Source organism: Pan paniscus, chromosome 18 (genome assembly GCF_029289425.2).
Source record: "Pan paniscus chromosome 18, NHGRI_mPanPan1-v2.0_pri, whole genome shotgun sequence".
In the NCBI taxonomy this organism is placed as follows: Eukaryota; Metazoa; Chordata; class Mammalia; order Primates; family Hominidae; genus Pan; species Pan paniscus.
The window spans coordinates 14,681,888-14,706,162 of NC_073267.2; the positions used below are offsets into that span (position 1 = coordinate 14,681,888).

At 36.1% G+C, this 24,275-nt stretch overlaps 1 protein-coding gene across 12 annotated transcripts in view; it reads left to right on the top strand.

Annotated features, from left to right (window-relative positions):
* The window catches only part of MRTFB (myocardin related transcription factor B), a 196,311-nt gene that overhangs the window by 74,972 nt on the left and 97,064 nt on the right, over positions 1-24,275 (top strand). For 5 of the 12 annotated variants that reach the window (XM_057300121.2, XM_057300122.2, XM_034939819.3 and 2 more), the window contains 2 exons: positions 3,430-3,492; positions 4,048-16,297. The exons of the other annotated variants lie outside the window; for them this stretch is intronic. In XM_057300121.2, coding sequence (XP_057156104.1) covers positions 3,430-3,492; positions 4,048-4,079 — 95 coding nt within the window. In that variant the 3' untranslated portion in view covers positions 4,080-16,297. Of the gene's footprint in view, positions 1-3,429; positions 3,493-4,047; positions 16,298-24,275 lie in introns of those variants that run through there. 12 annotated transcript variants of the gene reach the window in all.

Sequence of the window (24,275 nt, forward strand, 5' to 3'; positions counted from 1 at the left end):
GTATTGTTTAGATATTGTGAAATAAATGAATTCAGATTTTTTTGGTGATTGTGTTATTATTCCTAGACATTTGAATTTCACTTATTAGAATTATTTTCTGTTGAGGGAAAAATGGAGATATTTCAGTTTGGGATTAGTGTCTAAAAGGGTAATATATAATAGTTTATAAATACACTTTACAAGGAAAATGAAGTTGACATTTAATGATTCCAGGATCTTCCCTTGTTTTACATTCATATTTATGTTACTGATGATAGTGGAGCGGCAGGATATTCCCACTATTGGAGCACATAGGAGGGATACTTAGTAAAGAGAAGCTGGGATTTTCCTTTACCCTTGAATGTGACCAAAATAGTACCTCAAAGTAAAGCAGCCATATTTAGGCAATTAACTTTTCCTAACAAGTGAGGCCTTAATGAAGGAAAATGGATATATAGAAACACATGCATAATCTACCTTTACTAAAACAATGCATATACAGGGGATTGAGCTTCATTTTAACATTTTAAATACACGTTAGATCCATCTTTCTCACGATTTGCATTCCTTCACATGAGCAGACTGGGAATAAAAAGGAAACCAGTCAAAGGAATAGGACTTTAGTGTTTAAATTGGAAAAGCTCGGCAAGGAAAGACAAAGTGGGTAGAAACAACATCACTGAAAGAGCTGCAGCCCTTTGCCTGTGCCTACACTCTGAGGGGACCCTGCGGGAGAAGCTGTTCCTTCCTGAGGTCGTGTGCAAGACCGGTAAGCTGACAGGCAGAGCAACCCTCAGGGATGCTGGCTGGTGAATTTAAGGTTTTAAGTCATTGCCAGTATTATTACAGAGTAAGCAGAGAAGTTAATACAGATTTTCATTTTTAAAAACTGTTTGGTATTTTAATACTTTATGGTATATCTTGAGTCCAGGTACTTTTAAGGTGAGGAGCAGTCATGTTGACATGGTCACAGAAATAGCACAGGCCAGCTGATTTAGACTTTTGTAAAATCAGTATCATCTACCTCCCTCTTCCTGAACTAAAAGGCTTTTTCAAACTCTGTTCACTATGAAGTAGTCAGTGTGTTTTAGGCCTCAATAAAGAGGAATGACATTTGCCGTTCTTATTTTAAACTTCGGTATTACAACGTTACTGCAGTTGTTAGGGTTTTGAGCTTATAGTCCCATCTTGAAATCTTCTAAGATTTTCCATCCATTAAATTTATCATACAGAATAACTTTAGATAATCTCTTTTTCAGTTCTTGAAATGATCACTTACTAGAGAGAAAATAACTTATTCAGAAGTTTGCTGCACACAAGAGAACCCAAGATGGCTCTTTGCTTTGGTTTCAATACATGTATTAATATATTTGCAAACAGTCAGGTGAACTTTGCCTAGCCATGGAACCCAGCCAAAGAAAGCTGCTTGCCTCACACCATAGAAAATGAATGGCATATATTTAGAGCTGGCCTTTTTTGGGGGTTTCACTTTGAAAGCATTTCCCTGCTTCTCATTAACCTGCTAGGCTTACTGTCAGTCCAAGTATCTGGAAATATACAATGGCATTGAACATTTGTCTTGGGCAAAACTGGGTTCTTGAGGCCATAGGTGAGCTGGTATAATGAATGAATGGAGATTGGTGAGGGAGAAAGAGGAAATTTCTGCTTTTCTCTGGAGCAGATAGCCAGACAGAAAGTTGTCATAGTGTCATAAACGAGCAGGAAACAAATAGATGCTCAATAGCCAAGACAGAGCTGTGGAATTCTTGCTTTCCCTTTCTATAACTGGAAGTATTAGAAATGAATAAATTTCTCTAAAATCTTGTCGTTGGCTTTGCTGTTAACATGTTTAGGATCTGGAGTGTTTCGTGTAATTCTCAAGGACATCAATAAACATTCTGATAGTAGCTTGTTTTCCTGCTTTCAGGAGTTAGAGTACTTACACTGAGAAAAGAAGTATATACTCTGTGAATATAATTTTCCTTGGTTGTTTTAAATTAATATTTTTAAAAATTGGGCTTTGGGATTTATAGTAAACACAATTATAGTTTTAAAAGCAAGCTGTAAGCCTCCCGACAACTGCAAATGAAAATGTGGCAGCTCTCATACTTTTTGTTTGTGAAAATCTCTTGAACCCTTCAAAATGAAAAAGAAGCCTTGTAAGTACCTTAAGGGTGAGGTATTCTCTTTCATAATAACCTTTATGATGTCTCCTATTAGTATGTTTTAATTCACAGTGTAAATAAGCACCTGTAACCCTGTCTGCCTTCTATTTTTCTACTCTGAGTGTCTTATTTAGACAGTTTTTGTTGTTACTGAGGATTTTGTTTGCTTCAGTGCATTGCAGAGCACACCCATGCAGTGTGTTTGGAGCGAGGGAGGGGGCTGTGTGTGACTTTACCTTCTCCCATTTGTAGCTGGCAGTGAGTTTGATCTCCTGCTGGAGTAGCAGCATCAGAATGCTAACATGGGCTTGCTTTAGTTATCAATGAGGGGGTGGATGAAGCTTTGTGCATCAGCAAGACCATGGACCCCATTACAGCACCCCTGAAGCTCATTTTGAGTAATTTATTTAGTCTTTAAATTGTGTCCTCTTGTTGAAATACCTTTGGGGCATCACAACACATTTATTAACAGTAAGATTTAAAACGTAATAGTAATGAGCAGTTTAAACCGATGATGAGACCACATCATCTTAAACTTGTTTACTTGTTTTATGTTTAGTTAACATTTTAGACAACTTTTCTATAGTTACTGAAGTCACAGCAGTACATTATTTTCCATATAGATTGAGATAATTTTCATAAAAGTAGAGCCCACCATGTCATTTATATTACACATTGGACCAGTGAATAAACTAAAACAAATTTATTAAGAAATAGTCTTTGCTTTTCCTCAGAAAGCAATTATAAAAGATAATATACATAATATAAATGATTAGTTAAATAAGTATGACTCAACTATAACCTCCTAGCTACTTAGACCTCACAAGACTTTGTGGAATTAAGTAGTTAGTTTATAATTAGTTCCTCTGCTGGGCTGAGAGACTTAGGAAAATTAAAGTGGGGCTCCGTTTACTTATGTCTGCCACGTAACTCAATCACAAGGACCTCTTGTAGCTAAAAAAGAGAAAAGATAGTTTTGGACACCTGTTCTCTACCATACCTATAAAAGAGCCTAATGAATACAGGGAATGTACTGGAAAAAAGTGATCCATGACAATTTTTCTTTGTTACTTAGCTTGTATTTTAAGACAGCAATAATAAAGTACTCTTGTGACAGAAAACAGTAAGACTGATATGTTAAAGTAACGTGTTGGAATTTTCTCTTTGGCTTGTAATTAATAATTACCTAGACTAATTAGCAAATATCATGTTTTTCTGACTCCTTTACATTAATCCGTACGTTGGCTCTCCTGCCCTCACCGACTGCCCTCACTATTATTGACAGGAAGTGTAGTCTTTTGGGAGTCAGGACTTCAGTCTCCTCTGCTGACTCAGTCTGTGAGCATGGGTAAGTCTAAGGTGCTCTCTGTGTCACAGCTTGCCCATTATGACATCCGTACAGCAGCCTCCAGCCCATGTGTCTCCCTGGCGGCCCTTCCTCATTACATCATGTGTTCTTATATCTCATTGTCGTGTTTGCCGTGTGCTATTCATTGGGCAGCAGGAACAGAAAGAATGGAAGATAACTTCCATCTCAGCTAACCAATGGAATTTTCCTTAGATACAAATTAGTCGTGTTGCTGTTTAATACAGACCTCACATCTGTATTAGTAAACATACTTGCCAACTCTCTCAATTAGTCAGACTTTCCTGCCATATTTAAAGAAGAGAGTAATTGACTTGTTTGTTATTCTCAAAAATAATGTGTCTGATTTAGAATATGTAGTTTCTATTGATGGTTTTTAAGGGTTGGCACGTATGTGTTAAGATTTTTATAATAGCATCAAACTGTCAGCTAAAAGATAATTTTCAGCTCTTTTTAAAGCCGAAATTCATATTTTTATGAATTTATGTTGTTGTTTTCATTAAGAAAATGCTAATCGTTGGGTGTCTATTTCACCAGTTAAATTTTTGATATATGGCCTCTGCGTTTAATGAAGACATAACAAGAAAAGCAAAAAGTCTGATTCACGGCTTGCCTTTGGTTCTCGTAGTCTAAGTTTAAAAACTGACAAGTGTTACAGTTGGTCAGCACTCTGCAGATTGGCGATTCATAGCTACAAAATAGAAGACCGTCTTTGACAGAAGCCTTGATCCTGACATAGCAGTTAAGAAGAATGTTGCTTGGACTGCTTGATCAAACCACTGCCACGTATTATAGGAAGGAAAAGTTTGCTGTATCAGAATACTCCGCTCTCCCACAGTATTAAAAAATTGATATTTCAAGAATGGAAATGATACTTTTTAAAATTATTGTTAGCAAACATTTATTGAATGATCATTGTGCCTCTTACTCTAAAATAATTCCTAGATTTTTAAGCCTCTAGTACAATGTTGAAAGTTCGTGATGTAGTATATTCTCATAAACTTGTTACACAAAGATCTTTAAAAGACATTTCCCTGACTGTATACAGAAAAATGATTGGAGATGATTCTTGTGGATAACTGAAAAAGAAGAACCTAGTTTTAAAGAAGGAGGGCTGTAGAATTAAGCCTAGCAAGAGCGTGCTCTGTTGCACTAAATGTGTGGTGGCAGGCCCCTCAAAGCCGTGGTTGGAATAATCTTACATATTCCTCCTAGATTGTTGGGAAGATTGAATGAAATAAAGCATCTAAAGTGACTAGCACACATACGGCACATCTTAGGCTCTCAGTACATGTTTTAATTAACCCAGTCTTGCATGCCTGATGTGAGAATACCATGATGGAGGCACCAACTTTGGAGCCACCCTAAGCCTAGATCTTAGCCACACCATTACTAGCTATGTGAATGTGGACCAATTAGTTACCTTCCCTTTGCCTCAGTGTCCTTATCTGCAAAGTGGGGATCACACTAGTATTTGTTTCATAAGATTGCTCTGAGGGTTAGATCAAGTAATCTAAATCAAGTATAGAGAATAGTGCAAGCACATAATTAGCACTTTATTAGTATGTATATTTTGAGAATGCAGTATCGTTAACCCTTGGACAATGTAGGGGTTGGGGCACCGACCCCCGTGCAGTAAAAAATCCATGTATAACTTTTGGCTCCCTATCTCCTGATAGCCTGCTGTTGACTGGCAGTCTTCTTTTAACATAAACAGTTGATTAACACATATCATATATGTTATATGCGTTATGTACTGTATTCTTACAATAAAGTAAGCTGGAGACAAGAAAATGTTATTAAGAAAAATCATAAGGAGCTGGGTTTAGTGTCTCACCCCTGTAGTGCCAGCTATTCAGGAAGATCTCTTGAGCCTGGAGTTCAAGACCAGCTTGGACAATATATAGCAAGACCTCATCATAAGAAATAAAATAAAGGAAATTATGAGGAACACATATCTACAGTATTTTACTGTATTTATCAATACTGGAAGTTTACACAGTCTGTTTATAAAATGAATCATCTGTCTGAAATGGTGGGCAACTGCAGTTGCAGATCTCAATCTATGGTACATATCAAGCAATTCAACTTTTTCTTCTAATGTCATGACTTTTTTCTGCTTCTTGGGAGCACCTCCAGAATCACTAGTGGCACTTCATAGGAGTCTCATTATGCAGAGTTTAAGGTACTGCACTAAACATGATGAAAAATATGTGAGAACCTCAAGAGATTACTTTTTACTTCTATGTGCAATTTCCTGGAGAGACAACTGCTCACGCGGAGATGATGAACATCACTTGGTGTTTTAAGCAGTACTCGCAGCTCTTGAGCTTCACCACAATAGCAACAGGAGGTGACTACAAAATTGTTACAGTAGTACAATATCCACTACAGTTGATTTATGTTGATTTACATTGCTCATCTATAAATGGTGCCACGTATGGTCTGTATGTGTATGTAAGTTTTGGTAAATTTTAACTTTTTATAATAGATTTGTGTATATTTTATGGTAGTAAATGATAAAAATAGACTAGTTTCCACATATATTTTATACATTCACAACATACCTAACTTTTTCTTAATTCTTTTGATATTTCTAGGCTATGTGGTTCATCTGAGCTTTTTCAAATTTTCACACATCTACAAAAAATTTTGCAACACAATTTATTGAAAAAAATCCAAATATATGTGGACCCATGAAGTTCAGAGTCATGTTGTTCAAGGGTCAACTGTGTTTTAATTTTTACTAAGTCAGTGTGGTTTTTCAGAATTTTCACCATGATGTTTTATAACTTAGCATTTCTTTTGGTCGTCCCAGTAACTTTTGCTCCCATTTTCTACAAGTATTTCTTTTTTAAAAAGGCAAAATGACATTCAGTTTCTTAATGTCTCACCATGTACCTTCATAACATTTGAAGAGCAGCTTATCTGATGAGTGCTGAGAGGGCAAAGGCAGTGGGCACTGATTTCCCATGAAGTTCGTCTCTTGTTGGTACTGCCAGTTCCCACAATCCTAGCATTCTCTGGGCATCAGTCAGTGTCTACAAAAAAGGATTTTCAAATATTAAAGCATGTGAAAAGACAAACAGGCCAAAACTCAGAGCTCTCTAGGGACTATGACCTCCAAAACAGACTCCATTCTGACATTTTCACAGGCTACTTGAAGGAATTCCAGCAGGGTTGTTCCATTTGGTAAACTCCTAAACAAACCCTCTGTCATCGAGGACTGATTTATAGAATTTTCTCCTTATGTGCTTGTTCTGAAGAGATTAAGACAGTAGATATGGTTGCTGAGACTCTTTTAAAAGTCATTTGATATATATGATAAGTACTATACAGAAGATTTTTGGTATTTTGAAGTAATAAAACAGTTATTTGTAATGTTTAAAGAGATTTTGTGTTCTGAGTTGTCTTCTAAGTTCTTTTTCTTTTTGATTCCAGGAAATCTATGTCATAATCACATCTCTAAATTAAGTTTTTTTCATTATAAACCCAATCATTTAACAAAGAAATTGAATAAATTCAGAAATTATCTTTGTATAAACAAGTATGTTAAAAATGTTTATGCATATATATAAATATATACATATGATATACATATATCATATATTTTACAATGACCTTTAGAATATGTGAAACAGAAACAGTTCGGGTGTTATAGAATATTCTTCTATGAAATCTTGGTGTAATGGCAGCTGTTTAGATGATGCTGTAAGGTCACTAGAGGGGGTGGATCTATAAGTTGTTTTTCAATTAATCTGGATCCTCTTAAAATATTTTATTGTGTATTTTTATGCATTTCTTTTTTTAAAAAGAAGAATATAATGCTAAAAATAAAGGAGAAGGGCAGAACCCAAGAGATTTGGAGCCTGGAGAACTTAAGGAAATGGGTAGTTGGGATTTATTTGGCTTGTAGTTGTCCTTAACTGCTAACAGCCTCATGGTGGTCTCATCTGAAGTCTGTGAGTGGCATGTATGAAATTCCAGGGTGAACGGCATTCCACATTGGGAGGACCAGGTTTGTTGGGGAATTTTTGTATGGTTTGTTTACTTCTTCGTGTGTTTCTTTTTAATCCTTTAAATGAATTCTTTAACTGAATTAACAGAGTTTTAACTGCTAAATGAAAGTCCTATACAATCAAAAATTTCTTAAGATTTGATATCTGATTCTGTTGTAGGAATGTAATATATTTTGGGAATGAGTTTAAAAATGGGACACAGGCAAGTAAATTGATTTATGATGCTTTCAACCAAGCTTCACAAAATTAGTACTAAAAATAAAATTCATGTTATCATATTCTAATAACCTGTCATAAACCTAGCATATTTTAGGTCTCCTTAGTGGAAAAAAAAGAAAGGAAATGAAAGTGAAATAATAAATTGCTTAATTGGTCAAAATTAGTTATTGAGTTCTTGGCTATACTAGAGAATTGTGTGGCTCTTGATTGATGTTTAAAATATAAATAAAATGTGTATGCTGAAAAAGATAAATGTGTGTGTTACTGTTTCTCTCAAGCCAAGAATAACAGTGATATTTAACTAGACATGATCTTAATATGAAAAAGTATTACTTTTCTAGTATGTTTTCTAACAACTTTTTTATCTCTGTATATTTGTTAGTCTCTCCATCTTTTTCAGAAAAATGGAATTTGGTTAAATAACAATTTGCTGAACCAATGAAACCTCTGGTTGCATACTTTTGTACTTGTTTGTGCACAGAAATCATGTAGCTGTTTGGATTGCTCAGTGCTTTCTGAACCCTCAAGAGAAGGAAAATGCTTGCACCTTCAAAAAGTTGAAGATTTTATTTGAATACCCAAATATTATAATTTGAAGGATTTTCTAGATAATGGAATTTAAACTCATATCAAGTTAGGACTAAAAAAATTTTAATTTGAAGAAATTCAAGAACTGAGTCTTAAATTATAACTGTCAGGGTCCAGTGGTGTTATTACACTGAAACTATTTAAAATAAATTCTCTCATGAAAATACATATATTTCTTAAATGACCCCAAATGTTTCATGTACCTTTGAGGGTTATATAAATGTCAATTAGGTTCAGTTGATTAATAAAGTTGTTCAAGTCTTCTATACCTTTATTGATTTTCTTTTTATTTGTTCTACCAATTAGAGAGTAATGTTGAAAACTCCAACCACCAACATGGATTATTTCTCCTAAAGTCTACTCTGTTTTATATTAATAGCCCCTCTAAGTATCATGTGCTTACAACTACATGAAATATCTTTTTCTCATGCTTTTACCTTTAACCCATCTGTATCTTTATATTTAAAGTGAGTTTCTGCTTGGACATTGTGGCTCATGCCTGTAATTTCAACACTTTGGGAGGCCAAGGTGAGAAGATCATTTGAACCCAGGAGTTCAAGATCAGCCTGGGCAATAAAGCTAGACCCTGTCTCTACAAAAAAAATTTAAAAATTAGCCAAGCATGATGACACACACCTGTAGTCCCTGCTACTTGCGGGGCTGAGGTGGGAGGATTGCTTGAGCCCAGGAGTTTGAGGCTACAGTGAGCTAGGATCACACTACTGCACTCTAGCCTGGTGACAGAGCGAGACTCATCTCCGTTTTTGAAAAAATTTTTAAATATTAAGGATAAGCTTGCTGTTAAAGTAGAAATTAAAAAATTTTTAAAAATAAAATGGATTTCTCATAGATAGCATAGAGCCGAATCTTTTTAAAATGTAGTCTGACAATCTCTTACAATTTTAATTGCAATATTTAGATCGTTTACATTTAAGGTAATTATTGGTATATGCGGTATAATAGTTATCTATTGCTTTGTAGTGAATTTCTTTAAACCATAACAGCCAAATGCAGCATGCATTTATTATCTCACAGCTTCTGTGGGTCAGGAATTCAGGCATGTCATAGCTGAGTACCTCTGCCTCAGAGTCTCTCAGGAGTCTGTAATCAGAGTGTCAGCCAAGGCCAGAGTTTCATCTGAAGGTTCAACTAGGGAAGGGTTCATGTCCAAGCTTACTTACTTTGCTTTTAGCAAGATTCAGTTCTTTTAGGACTGTTGGACTCAGAGCCTGAGTTCCTTGCTGACCATTGGCTGGAGGCCACCTGGGTCTCTCTGACATGACAGTTTTCTTTATGAAAGCCAGTAAGAGAGAAGTCTTCTGGCAAGACAGAGTGATAATCTCTCGTAGCATTCCTTAAACTTAACCATATTCGATTGATTAGAAGCAAATTACTCTAAGGGAGAGGATTATACAAGGCCATAAATACTAGGAGGCAGGGATCCCTGGGACTACCCTAAAGGCTGCCCATCACAATTGAGTTCAAATCTATCATCCATCATCTTGCTCTATGTATATATATATTTTTTGTCTTATGTGTTCTGTCTCACTTCATTCTTCTTGTCTTACCTTGTTTAATTTTTTCCCATTTTACTTTATTTTTATTTTACAGTGCCTTATTAGATATACCTCTTTTTTTCAAGTATTCCCTGATCTTTTAAAATGCATATCTAATATGCTGTTAATCCCACCCAATAAAAGTTTATTATTTTCCTTTTACCTTTAGAAGTTTTATTTTGTTCTTTTTTTACTGTCCATGTTTCTCCATGTTATATTTATGTTTTAAATACTTGTATATAGTTATAGTAGCTGTTAATAGTTTCATTTATTTTTGTCATTCTGGGTCTGTTTTTATTGATGAATTTTCCTCCTATTTAAGAGTTGCATTTTCCTGCTTCCTGGTGTAAGTAGTATAGTAATTTTTCATTGGATATAATTTTGTGAATGTTGCATTACTGAGTGGAATTTGTTTTTGTTGTCTTCAGTTAAAGAAAGTTGGGCTTTGGTTTGGTAGGCAGCTAAGTAACTTTTGGATCACCTTCAAGGCCTTTCTTAAATTTTTTAGGAAAGATCTAGGGTAGCATTCGTGCCAGGGAGACTCCCCTTAAAGGTATCTCTGCTGCATGCCCTGCTAAGTGCCCCAGGGAGGACATTTCATTCAGGCTGGTTGGAGTTCGAACGTTTCCCGACCTTGTATGCACTCTGGGAAGTATTTAGCTTATAGTCCCTGGTCATTTCTTGCCCAAACTTGTGAGATTTTACTCTGTGTACATACAGCTTAGCACTCAGCAAAGACTCCAGGGCACCATTAGGCAGGTTTCTGGAACTCTTTTTCAGCATAGATCCTGTTTTTCACAAATCTTCCCTGAAACTTCAGCTGCCTTAGCCTGCTTAAGCTCTCCTCTCATCTCTGTCTCCTCAGTTTAGCAAGCCTAACAAGCTCCTGTGTGATTTCTCCCTCCTCTTACCCACAGTCTAGAAATTGCCTCCAGGCAGAAAGTTAGGGCAGTTATGGGCTCATCTCATTTGTTTCCTTCCTCTCAGGGGCCACAGCCCTGCATTACCTGTTTGCCAATGTGTGAAAGCAATTGTTTCATGTATTTTGCCCAGTTTTCTAGTTTCTTATGGCAGGAAGTTAAGTCCAATGATTGTTATTCCATCATGGCTGGAAAACGAGAGTCTGGAATTGGGATTTTCACATAGGACCTTTGCTTTTCCTGTGACACATGCTTCCTCTCAGTACATATGGATGAACTTTCTGACTAGGACTACAGTAGCAATATCAGTTTATTTTTGGACCCCCCCAAATGCTCAGACCTTACTGGAAGTACCAAGTTGCTCTGCTTTTTGATCAGTGGATGAACGAAATTAAATTGTTGGTTAAAGACCAGGCTAATAGTTATGGTTGGTTCTCATGGCAAGTAGCTTTTCACTTTTGCTGTTGATACAGAATGGTCAGCAAGACTGTCATAGAAGATACCGTGCTAGGGCCTCTGGGATTGCTTGGAGATAATGGCATGGTCATTCCATTGGTTCAAGAAGCCATCTCTTTTTTTAAATTTGAAGCCTCAAGGAGGAAAGGTTTCACTGGTTGGCAGAATCCATTGTTCATTAATAAATAATTAATTGTGTATTATTTTCTCTTATAGAAATATTGAAATTTTAAAATATTCTCTTTTCCTCAGTATTTGAATTTGATTCAACTTGGCAAAAGATTCAGCCTTTAAAAGAGACAACTAAAGACTGTATTTTCCTTCTCACATGTATATTAAATGGGAACTTTCTTGTCTGGATAATCTAGGTTATAGTAAGAAAAAAAGCAAGGAATAATAGATCTGTCACGGGTGCAGCTAACCATCCTTTTCACACCCTCCCATCATGCGTTCCTCCCATCAACCACTCCCCACTCCCCCATGCAAAGGAAAAGGTCTTGGAATGAAATATATCAAATTATTTTGGAAATTTACATGCATATAAACTATTCTCATCTCTTTTCTATAGTTTGCATTTTTCATAATGTGCACATAGTACTTTTATATCAATGAAGGTAGAAATCTTTTTTAAACAAATGTCATATAATAGGGAATATCAGAGTGACTTGGTAGCTCATGATTATATTGTGATATTGGGAGGATTCTACTTAGAGCTAATTGTCCAGTCAAATCTTAACAACATGTCATAGATTCTCATTCTTTATTGAACACCAGAGCTTTAAAGAAGAATTTAGGTTGATAAAGAGTTTTGAGTGGTAGAATAGAAATAAGATAGAATATCACTGAGGTTATCTGATAATACCACTCAAAAGTACACATCAGCATGATCATGGAAACATAATCTGATCAAAATCTCTGTGGTCTGGCTCCCCAAAGTCCATACTCCCTACTTTTTAGCCTTGGGCCTAGTGGTTTAAGGTTCCCACCTTGGTTCACAGGGCCACCCCTTACTGCCCACATGAGCTATTGTGTGCCTGTCTCACAGTTGCTGAGAAGCCAGCATGGGAGTTAGGAGACAGGGAACAGATGGGAATCTCTAGTAGTGGGCTTGGTGAGGGAGGCTTCCATGTCAAAACTGGCCACAGAGATGGAGAATAACTGATCTACAGCAGATAGATGCAGCTCCAACAAGGAACTATTGAGTTTGGTTCTCAGGTTCATTTGGTCCAAGTGACCTGCTGATGCTACAGATACTGATACTGATACTACAGATAGAAGCCAAACAAATGAGACATCACTGAATAAAGGAAATGTGGAAAGACTGTGTTTTTGAAAATTAGAATTGTCAATGTATAATTTGTACTTTAGAATATATCATATTCTATTTTTATCAAATGACTTTTATATATACAGTTTCATTTTATTGGCCCAAATGTTTGAAAATGTAATTATTTGAATTAATGCATTAATTGGTTTTAATGTGTTATTGCAGAATGTTTTCCAATAGAATTTTTATTTTTAAGCTATATGGTTTTTATAAGGGATAGTTCCCCCACTTTTGCTTTCTTAAGGACTATAATCATGTAAATTAAATACCTAGCACTTCTATTTTGACTTTCTTAGTTACCATGTGTCTTCTCACAAAAACAAACCACTTTTTTTCTCATTCCTTTTGGTAATGTAACCAATCAACACGTATTTTTATAGATCCACCTACAAACAAGGCACTGTGTTAGATTTTTCCATGTGTTTCTGCATATTTCCACATTCTTCCTTCTTGTTTACACGGTAGGCCTAGAACCAATTGGTAAATAGCAAGTTAAACTATTAAATTCTGCCAGTAGTGAGAGGATGTCTTCCCTGACTAGGCAAAGATATTTTACCTTTGAAGTAGGTTTTAATTGTTTCCATTTTATAAAACCTATAAATTGAGGGTCAGAGAAATTAAATAATGCAAAACACCCAGCTAGCTAATGAGGTATAAAGTTTTAAAGTATATTGTTGGTTCTAAAGCTACCTGGTTTAGATGGTTATAAATAGTGCTATTACAATAGAAAAAATATAACTTTCATATGAAAGGTAGTTAATTAAAGATATGTTTAAGATTATTAAGATGCTTTTATTTTTTATGTAATGAATATGGCTATAAAAGGTATAAATATAATCATATGCAAAGCTAAAAGCAGTTAAGATTTTACTTGAGGGAATAGTTTTATTTTAAAAGTCTGTTGAAGGTTAAGACATTCTATAGTCAACCATCTACCTTGTTGAACTTGCCTAGATTCCCTTTCATTTAAGTTTATTCATATATAATAGGTGCTATATAAAGTTTATTCATGTGGAGAGCTGGGCACAGAGGCTGACGCCTGTAATCGCAGCCACTTGGGAGTCTCAGCCAGGAGGATTACTTGAGGTTAGGAGTTCAAGATAGCAAGGGCAACTTAGCAAGACCCTGTCTCATAAAGATTAAAAAAAAAAAAAAAAAAAAAACTTAGGTGTTGTGACTTATGCCTGTGGTCCCAGCTACTTAGGAGGCTGAGGAGGGAGAACTGCTTGAGCCCAGGAATTGGTGAGCCAGGATCACACCACTGCACTGTAGCCTGGGCAACAGTGTGAGACCTCACTAGGTGTGTTCATGTGGATATTCATACAAAGAAAGAAAAACTCATTCTTCAGTGTTCTCAAGTTGTATTCTTCTTTATACTTTTCTCAGAAAATGTTGCCATGCTAGGAAGAATTACTTTACAACCAAGGACCTTGGTAGTCTAGAACACAGAGCTGTAGTCAGTTTTGTGTGTTTTCATTCTAGCTCAGTACTTTTGAAGGTACTCAGCTAAATGAATGAAGAAATTTAAAAAATTTCTCTAGTAGAAGATGTCCAAATAATTTTTTTACCTTTTAAACAAACATTTTCACATTTGCGAGTAAAATTGAAAGCCTGAAAATAGATTATTATGGGAATTTATATCATTTTAAAAACTAAAATAAAAATCTCCCTTTACTAGTTCTATAAGTCAGTTGTATCTTTTCTGTGGAAAAATGCAAATGGACATTTTCCCCTTAAAGTAGGGCAACAATCTTTATTACATGATCTTTGTAATGCCTGGAGTTAGAGCAATTTATTAACTTTATTTAAGAATCATTTACAAATAAATTACAGGTATGCCCAAATATGTCAGTATGCATCTTTAAGAATAAATACATTCTCCTGTAAACCACAATATAGTTATCAGCCTCAAAAAGTTTAACATTGGCATAGTAATATTATTTAATGCACAGCCCATATTCATATATCCCCACTTTCCCCAAAAATGGCCTTTATTGCTTTTTTAAAAAATCAAGGATCTAGTCAAGTATCACTCATTGCATTTAGTTGTCATATGTCTTATTTAGCATTGCAGAGTTCCTCACCTTTAAAAAATTTTTTTCATGACTTGGCATTTTTGAAGACTCCAGACCAGTTATTTTGCAGAATGACCCCAATTTGAATTTGTCAGATCAGTCCTAGTGATCAGTTTAGGCTAAATATTGTTGGTGATAACACTAAATAGGTGATGGATCCTCATGGAATCACATCAGAAGATAAATGACAATTTTGTCCCATTGTTGGTGAGATTAAGTTTGATCACTTGGTTAAGGTGGCATTACCCTGTTCCTACTATTTCTCTTATGTAAATGTACTATTTCCATTTGTAATTAATAAGTAATGTGTGGGATAATACCTTGAGACTATAAGACTATTCTGTTTCCCAACCTCCTTTCATCTGTGATTTGAATGATGATTATTCCCTAAATAATTATAAAGGTACTTGCAGAATCATGATGTTTTAATTCTGACATTACTTCTCTATTCACTAGCACTATTCTGAGAAAAAAAAAAAGCTTTCTTTTCAAAGTGAAGTATCACTATGGACTTACAGATATTTTATTTTTTTAATTGGAAAGAGTCTATCCATTATGGTCATCATTTTTGATGCATAAATTGTCCCAAATTTGGTCACTGTGACCCCTTTCATGGTGGCTTTTGTGTCCTTTTGGCCCATCCCCCTTAATTTTTTAGTACTTTCCTACCTTCTGGCACAAGATATTTCAGAATCATCTTATGCTTTCATTGGCTTCGTCTTGGAATTAGCCCTTGCTGTAAGAATTTCTGGTTCCTTTTAGTGAGGAATAATATTTAGGAACCAAGATCTGAGAAATAGACATGTTTTTTGTTAGTTGAGTGTCACTGCTTCTATCCTGTTCTGTTTTAGTAGGTAATGCCAGGACTTTTTTTTTTTTTGTAATCGTGAGTTCAGGCCATGATTTAGTAGGCAGTGCTAGGATACATTTTTTTTAAAAATCATGAGTTGAGGCCAAGAATAGCCATGCCATCATGAAGTAGGTGAACAAAGCCAGAGGACTTTTCCAGATATGAAGACCTGTTATAACATATAGTACTTTAGACAGATAGTCTGACCAATGGAGCAGAATGGAGAGTGAGAAATAGGCAATATTCAGTCACCGACAAAAGTAACACATTTGTGCAATGGGGAAAGCATGGTCTTTTTAAATAAATGGTTCTAGATTAGTTGGATGTCCTGTGGAAAGAAATTCATCTGGATTGAACTCATACACAAGAAATCCAACTATAAAAGATAAGATAGTAAAGTTTTCAGGGGAAAAACATCTACACGATCTTGAAGTGGGCAAAAAATTTTTAAATAGGACACAAATAGCACTACCCATAAAAGAAAAAACCTGATAGATTGCATTATATTTACATTAAGAACTCTTGTGTACCAAAAGACATCACTGAGAGAAAATCAACTCGCCCAGTAAGAGGAGGTAAATCTCAATATATATATTGAACAGAAGACTCTTCTTTAGCATATAGAAGGACTTCTACACGCCAGTATAATCAGTGGACAAGAGCTTTCACAGATACAGATACTTCACAAAAGAGGATATCCAAATCATGCACATATATATGGATAAAGATGTGTATTCATTAGTACCTCAAAAATGACTAAAATATGAAAAAGAAAAATACCGGATTTTGTCAAGGATTTAGAGCAGTTGGCGGGTACATAAGCTGGTATAACCATTTGAGAAACATCTTAAGTATAATTCTACCCTGGGTGTCAGAATTACACTTCTAGATTGATAGTCAACAGAAATGCGTGTATATGTTCATCAAAAGATGATGTTTTGGTCAGGCATGGTGGCTCATGCCTCTAATCCCGGTACTTTGAGAGGCCAAGGTGGGAGTATCACTTGAGCCCAGAAGTTCAAGACCAGCCTGAGCAACATAGGGAGACCCTGTCTCTACAAAAAAAAAAAAAAAAAAAAAAATTATTTTTTAATAGCCAGGCATGGTGACACATGCCTGTGGTCCCAGCTGTTCAGGAGGCTGATGCCAGAGGATCACTTGAGCCTGTGATGTCGAGACTGCAGCGAGCCATCATCACATCACTGTTCTCCCCTGGGCAACAGAGCAAGACCCTGTTTCCCCCTCTCTTTCCCCAAAAAGATGATGGGTTTTTTTTAATTATATGACATTACTGTGTTTTGTAGGTACTGTCAGCAATTCTATATGGTTCATTCTACTAGGCTGTTCATAGCAGCACTATTTGTTGTAGAGAAAGACTGTAAACTACCCAAATGCTCATCTGCAGTAGCATGGTTAAATAAATTGTAATACTTCACACAGTGGAGTATAGCATTGAGAATGAACATACCACAACTACTTGCAAGAATGTGCATGAATCTTACGAAAATAAGATTGGGCAAAGGCAGCTAATCACTAAAGAGTATATACTATATGATTCCATTTTCACAAAGTACAAAAACAGGCTGAACTACTACTCTGTGGCGTTAGAAATCAGGATAGTGGTTACACTTGTCAGGAGGAAGTGACTAGAAGGGAAGCTACAAGGCGGGAGCTCTTAGGATGTGGAAAATGTTTGGTTTCCTGATGCCAGTTGTGTGGATGTGATCAGTTTTACAAATTCAGTGAATCGTATACTTATGATGTGTACCTTTCTGCATGTCTATTATACTAAAATAGGTAACAAATAGAAATCCTAAATCTAATTTAAATTTCAATCTAACACCATAGGTTTTTTTTCTTCTGCTTCTCCCAGTTCCTGTTTGTCTATCTTTTTGTCCTATAATGAAAAAGCTTGATTCCCAAAAACATCAACGTATTTATTCATTTGCTCAATTCTATAGTATATAAAATCATTTCAGAATTACACCACCAACAATATTACTACTGCTAACAAATCTATTAAGGTCAAGATTTATTTGCAGTTCTTTTTGTTCTTAGACTATATCTCATTGAGGGTATACAATCAAGACTGCATTCAAAAGCTGCTTTCTTTCATATTAGTTTTTTTATATTTTTATATCTTTTGGATAGATTTTCTTGGAACCCAATTGGAAATAAGTCAGGTATGACCATTTAAAGAGACTAAAGAAGTGATTCAGTTTCTCATGTAAGGAAAATATTTTAGTTTGTGGGGAGATCAAGTCATTGCAGTGTAGACTGTTACTATCTTCAACACATTTTCTAATATTGTAGCATTGTCCTATCAATTTATATTACATATAAGCCTCAGCTATGTTTACTGTCCAGTAATATTGCTCACTGGAAGATCAAGGCCAAATGAAAGCCATTTTTCCAAATAGTTCACATTTATCTATATTGCACTTAACAAACTTTTGGCCGGGCGCAGTGGCTCACACCTGTAATCCCAGCACCTTGGGAGGCCGAGGCAGGCGCATCACCTGAGGTCAGGAGTTCAAAAACAGCCTGGCCAACATGATGAAACCCCATCTCTACTAAAAATACAAAAAATTAGCCAGGTGTGGTGGCGGGCACCTGTAATCCCAGCTATTTGGGAGGCTGAGGCAGGAGAATCGCTTGAACCCTAGAGGTGGAGGTTGCAGTGAGCTGAGATCATGCCATTGCACTCCAGCCTGGGCAACAAGAGCGAAACTGTCTCAAAAAAAAAAAAAAAGCAGCTTTTATTTATTTTCTCATATTTATGTTCACTAGAAAACATACTAGAGGGAATGGAAAGAATACCTTTTTTGATACATAATACTTGTACATATTTATGGGAGTGGTGTAATATTTGGTTACACGTTGAGAATGTGCAGTTAGTTACCAAGTCTGGGTATTTAGAATATCCATCACCTTGAGCATTTATCATTTCTATGTGTTGGGAACATTTCACATCCTCTCTTCTAATTGTTTTGAAATATATAATACATTGTTGTTAACTAAGTCACCCTATTCTGCTGTTGAACTTTAGAACTTAATTCCTTCTGTCTACCTGTATGTTTATACCATTAACCAATCTCTCTTCATCCCCAGCACCCGCCCCACACTGCCACACCCTTCTCAGCCACAGAACTATCATTCCGTTACTCTGTATCTCTATCTCCTTAAGATCAACTTTTTTACCTTCATGTATGAGTGAGAACGTGCAGTATTTGTCTTTCATGCCTGGTTTATTTCACTTAACATAATGACCTCTAGTTCCATCCATATTGCTGCAAATAAAAGGATTTTATTCTTTTTTAATGGTTGAATAGTATTCTGTTGTGTGTTTGCCATGTGTGTGCGGGGGTGGGGGGTGGGGGTGTTCACACACTACATTTTCTTTATCCATTCATCTGATGGACACTTAATTTGGATCCATATCTTTGCTATTGTGATTAGTGCTGCCTTAAACATGGGAGTGCAGGTATCCCTTTGATAGACTAGTTTCCTTTCCTTTGGTACCTAATTTTATTAGTGGTTTCACATGTGCCAGGCACTGCACTTGGTGCTTTTTGCATTGTCCCATTTAATCCTCCCAGCAGTTTTGCAAGATGGATAAGAATTATCTTTTATGTTTTACAAATAAGGGACTAATAGGAACTGAAGCTTTGAGAGATTTGGAAACCCAAAGTTACGTGGCTGGAAGTGGCAGACTGGGATTTGTCTGAACCCAGATCTTTATGACACCAAAGCCGATGCTCACTTATGAGCATTTTTGCTTGCTTAAAGTAAAATAATTATCGAGGGTTAGGGTTGACTCTGCATGTAGAAGAAGGAAAAAAAAGCTGAAGACAAAATTTAAAAAAAAAAAAAAACTACCTGGTATTTCTAATCGCGTCTTCCTTTCTTTTCAGGTTTCAGATTTAAGATTTTAGCACTTTTTTCCAGGCCAAAAAGGGTCACATGGTTGCTGCTGTCTTGGCTCCTAGAAACAGTTTCCGTGATGAATCTTTTTTTCCAATGCTTAGTTTCCTATCAGATGGGTTGTATCTAGTATTAGTAGGTTGTAAGTTTAGAGAATTCAGTTGCTTGATATATTGCTGCAAAGTTTAGTCCTCATGACCAGTTGAGGATAGAGCATGTGGTGCATAGACGGATGATCTGAGATGTGACTTCTGATTGGTTCCTTTTTCATGTTTGCTGCCGTGGAGAATTGGAATAAGCTGTTAATTGATCTGTTCCTTTCTAGTCTGATGCTCCTCTGTGCCCCAGAGATGGCTGAGTGATCTTTCTGATGTATGTATTTAGGCATGCCACTCTTGTCTGCAGTTCTTCAGTGACACCAATTTGCCTTTAGGATAAAGACCAAACACCCTGCAGACTGTGTGTCCTGTGATGTCCTGGACTTTGCCTAGCCATGCGGCCGCCTTTGCCTTCTGTACCCTGTGCTCCAGCCCTGCTGCACTACTCACTCTTTGCCATACATTATTCTGTCTTGGGACTTGGTATTTTTGTACATGTTGTTCTCTTTGCCTTCTTGGACATGTTCTCACTGTCCTCCCCTTTCCCCATCTCATCCCTACAACCTTGTTCATGTGACACCATCTTCCAACACTCCTGCTTTCTCCCTGTTCATCCAACTAGATGATTCAGAGTAAATAGTTCTTAGTTTGTCGTTCTGAGCCATAAAATGGTTAACAGCCTTTGCCTTCAGTGTTAAACTTGAATTTGTGATTACTGTTATATGTATCTTTTCAGTTCTGGTATACTTTGTTCTGTAAAATATTTAGCATTCCCTGTTTTTCAGATACTGCTTTGTAATTTAACCCTCTTTGGATGTTTTACTTGAAACGACAAGAGGTATAGCATTTGTGCAGTGAGAGCCATATGTTTCTATTTCTCCTTCCCCATAGTTGAAAGTAAGAAGTAGGACATGATTATTTGAAAGAAGAAATTATAATACTCGCTTTCTATGCAAAATAGAGCAGCCACTTCCAAATGTGCATGTCAATCTTATTGTTTAGCAATTAAGAAGAATGGGATAACATATTACTTTCTAATTACAGAATTTAAAGGATACCTTGTGTGTGGAGGAGGAAACTTTTTTGGTTTTGTGTGGGTTTTCTTTTTTTTTTTTTTTTTTTTGCCAACATCTTATTTTGAAACAATTCAACCATAGAGAGAAGCTGAAAGAATTGTACAATACATATCCATATAATAAACACATAGATTCTATAATTAACCTTTTTCTATACTTGATTTATTACGTATGTATTCTTTTATCCACTTAACAGTCCATCAAAATTATTCATGCATTTCAAAAAAGAATGTCAACATCAGTACACTTTACCTCTAAACAATTCATAGTGAACATCCTTATGTGAAGTACAAAAGTGGTTTACATTTTTGTTGTTGTTGTTGTTTGCTTAAGTTCCAGGATACATATGCAGGATGTGTCAGTTTGTTACATAGGTAAATGTGCGCCATGGTGGTTTGCTGCACCTGTCAACCCATCACCTAGGTATTAAGCCCAGCATGCATTAACTGTTCTTCCTGATGCTCTCCTGCCCACCGCACCCACCTCCGACAGCCCCCAGTGTGTGTTGTTCCCCTCCCTGTGTCCATGTATTGTCATTGTTCAGCTCCCACTTATAAGTGAAAACATGGTATGTTTGATTTTCTGTTCCTGCATTAGTTTGCTGAGGATCACAGCTTCCCCCTGCATCCATGTCCCTGCAAAGGACATGATCTTGTTCCTTTTTATGGCTGCACAGTATTCCATGGTGTGTATGTACCACATTTTCTTTATCCAGTCTATTATTGATGGGCATTTGGGTTGATTCCAAGTCTTTGCTATTGTGAATAGTGCTGCAATTAACATACATGTGCACATACCTTGATAATAGGATGATTTATGTTCCTTTGGGTGTATACCCAAAATGGGATTGCTAGGTCAAATGGTATTTCTGGTTCTAGGTCTCTGTGAAATTGCCACACTGTCTTCCACAATGGTTGAACTAATTTACATTCCCACCAACAGTGTAAAAGCGTTCCTATTTCTCCGCAGCCTTACCAGCATCTGTTGTTTCTTGACTTTTTAATAATTATTCTGACTGGCATGAGATGGTTTCTCATTGTGGTTTTGATTTGCATTTCTCTAATGATCAGTGATGTTGAGCTTTTTTCCAGATGTTTGTTGTTTGCATAAATGTCTTCTTTTGAGAAATGTCTGTTCATATCCTGTCCTTTGCCTACTTTTTAATGTTTTTTTTTTCTTGTAAATTTGTTTGAGTTTCTTGTAGACTCTGGATATTAGACCTTTTCCAGATGGATAAATGGCAAAATTTTTTTCCCATTCTGTAGGTTGTCGATTCACTCTGATGATAGTTTATTTAGTTTATTTTGCTCTTTAGTTTAATTAGATCCCATTTGTCAATTTTTGCTTTTGTTACAATTGCTTTTGATGTTTTCATTATGAAATCTTTGCCTGTGCCTATGTCCTGAATGGTATTGCCTAGATTTTCTTCTAGGGTTTTTATAGTTCGGGGTTTTACATATAAGTCTTTAATCTATCTTTTTGTTTCTTTGTTTTTTGTTTTGTTTTGTTTTTGTTTGTTTTTGAGATGGAGTCTTGCTCTGTCACCCAGGCTGGAGTGCAGTGGCGCGATCTTGGCTCACTGCAAGCTCCGCCTCCCAGGTTCATGCCGCTCTCCTGCCTCAGCCTCCCAGTAGCTGGGACTACAAGCGCCCACCGCGCCCGGCTAATTTTTTGTATTTTTAGTAGAGATGGGGTTTCACCGTGTTAACCAGGATGGTCTCGATCTCCTGACCTCGTGATCTGCCCACCTCAGCCTTCCAGAGTGCCGAGATTACAGGCGTGAGCCACCGCGCCCGGCCAATCTATCTTGAGTTAATTTTTGTATAAGGTGTAAGGAAGGGGGCCTAGTTTTAGTTTTCTGCATATGGCTAGCCAGTTCTCCTAACACCATTTATGAAATAGGGAATTCTTTCCTCATTGTTTGCTTTTTATCAGGTTTGTCCAAGATCAGATGGTTGTAGATGTGTGGTCTTACTTCTGAGTTCTGTATTCTGTTCCATTGGTCAGTGGTTTACATTTTTAAAGATAAAATGTGTGTGTGTGTGTGTGTGTATGTATGCTTATCTATGCTTATCTATATATAACAAAATGCACAAATCTAAGGCACACTATTGGATGAGTTTTGATATATGCATATGCCTAAGTGCCCGAAACATTTACCAAGATACAGAGCATTGCTATCACCGCAGAAAGTTTTTTTCTGCTCTTTCGCAATCATTTTCTACCCTAGCCCCTCTGAGACAGCTACTGTTGTGGTTTTGTTCACCATTTATCTTTCTTTTTACAGTTTCAAGTTTCATATGAATGGAATCATGCAATGCATGCTCCTGTATAAGGCTTCTTGCATTCAGCATGTTTTTGAGATTCATTAATGTTGTATGTATCAATCCTTCTTTGTTGTTGCTTAGTAGTATTCCAGTGTATGAGTAGATCACAGTTTATTTATCCATTTTCCTTTTAGTGGACACCTGGACACTTTCCAGTCTGAGGCTAGTATTAATAAAGCTGCTATGAATAGTCTTGTACAGGTATTTATTTCTTTGGGTATATATGTGGGAGAGGAGTTGCTGGGTGAATATTTAGTTTTCTAAGTCTGCATGCCCTTTTCAAAAGTGGCTGCATCATTTTATACTCCCATAAATGTATGAGAGTTCCAGTTGTGCCACATTCTCACCAATATTTGGCAAAGTTAGTCTTCTCCATTTTAACCATTTCTGTGGGTGTGTGTTGATATCTCATTGAAGTTTTGATTTGCATTTTCATGATATCTAATGATATTGAGCACTTTTTAATGTGCTTATGAGCTATTTATGTGAAAGATTTTTTCCAAATCTTTTGCTCATTTTTTCCAACTTTATATTATAGTAATTTTTAAATATATAGGAAGTTAAAGAAGTGTTACAGTGAGCTCTCATGTATACCCCACTTGGATTCTGCCATTAATATTTTAACATGCTTTGTTTTATCTCGTGTACTCTTACCTATCCCCCTCCGACCATCAGTCATTTTTTGACATATTTCAGATATCTGTACACATCTCTCTAAAGACTTCAGCAAATGTATCAACTTCAGTGTTTGCTTAAAATGTCCTTATTTGAGTAAGAACAAATTATCCATGCTTCTCCTTCTTATGTTCTTTCCCCCTAATCCATTCTCTGCTTTTCCTGCCTGTTTGTATTCTGAGATTATTGTCAGTTCCACTCAGGTCCGATTCTGAATATTTCATAAAACATAATAGCATGAAAACACCTTTTTTTAACTTTGCCCATTTTTTTAACCTCGTTTTTGTCTTTTAATTATGAAATTTTGGAGTTTTTTATATACCCTTGATTCTAATCATTTGTCAAATACATGTTTTACAAATATATTCTCCTGGTCTGTGGCTTCCATATTCATTTTCTTGAATTATCTCTCTATGAGCAAAAACTTTAGTTTTAAATAAGTCTAATTTATCATTTTTAAAAATCAGTTTTTAGAATTATAATACCTTAAAATTTGTTTAAATGAATTACACACAGGCAGTTACTATGAAGAGACAGTTTGAGTTACCAATTAAAGAAATTGTAAGCCATGCATGGTGGTGCATGCCTGTAATTCTAGCTACTTGAGAGGCTAGGGCAAGAAGCTTGCATGAGTCAAGGGGTTTGAGACCAGCCT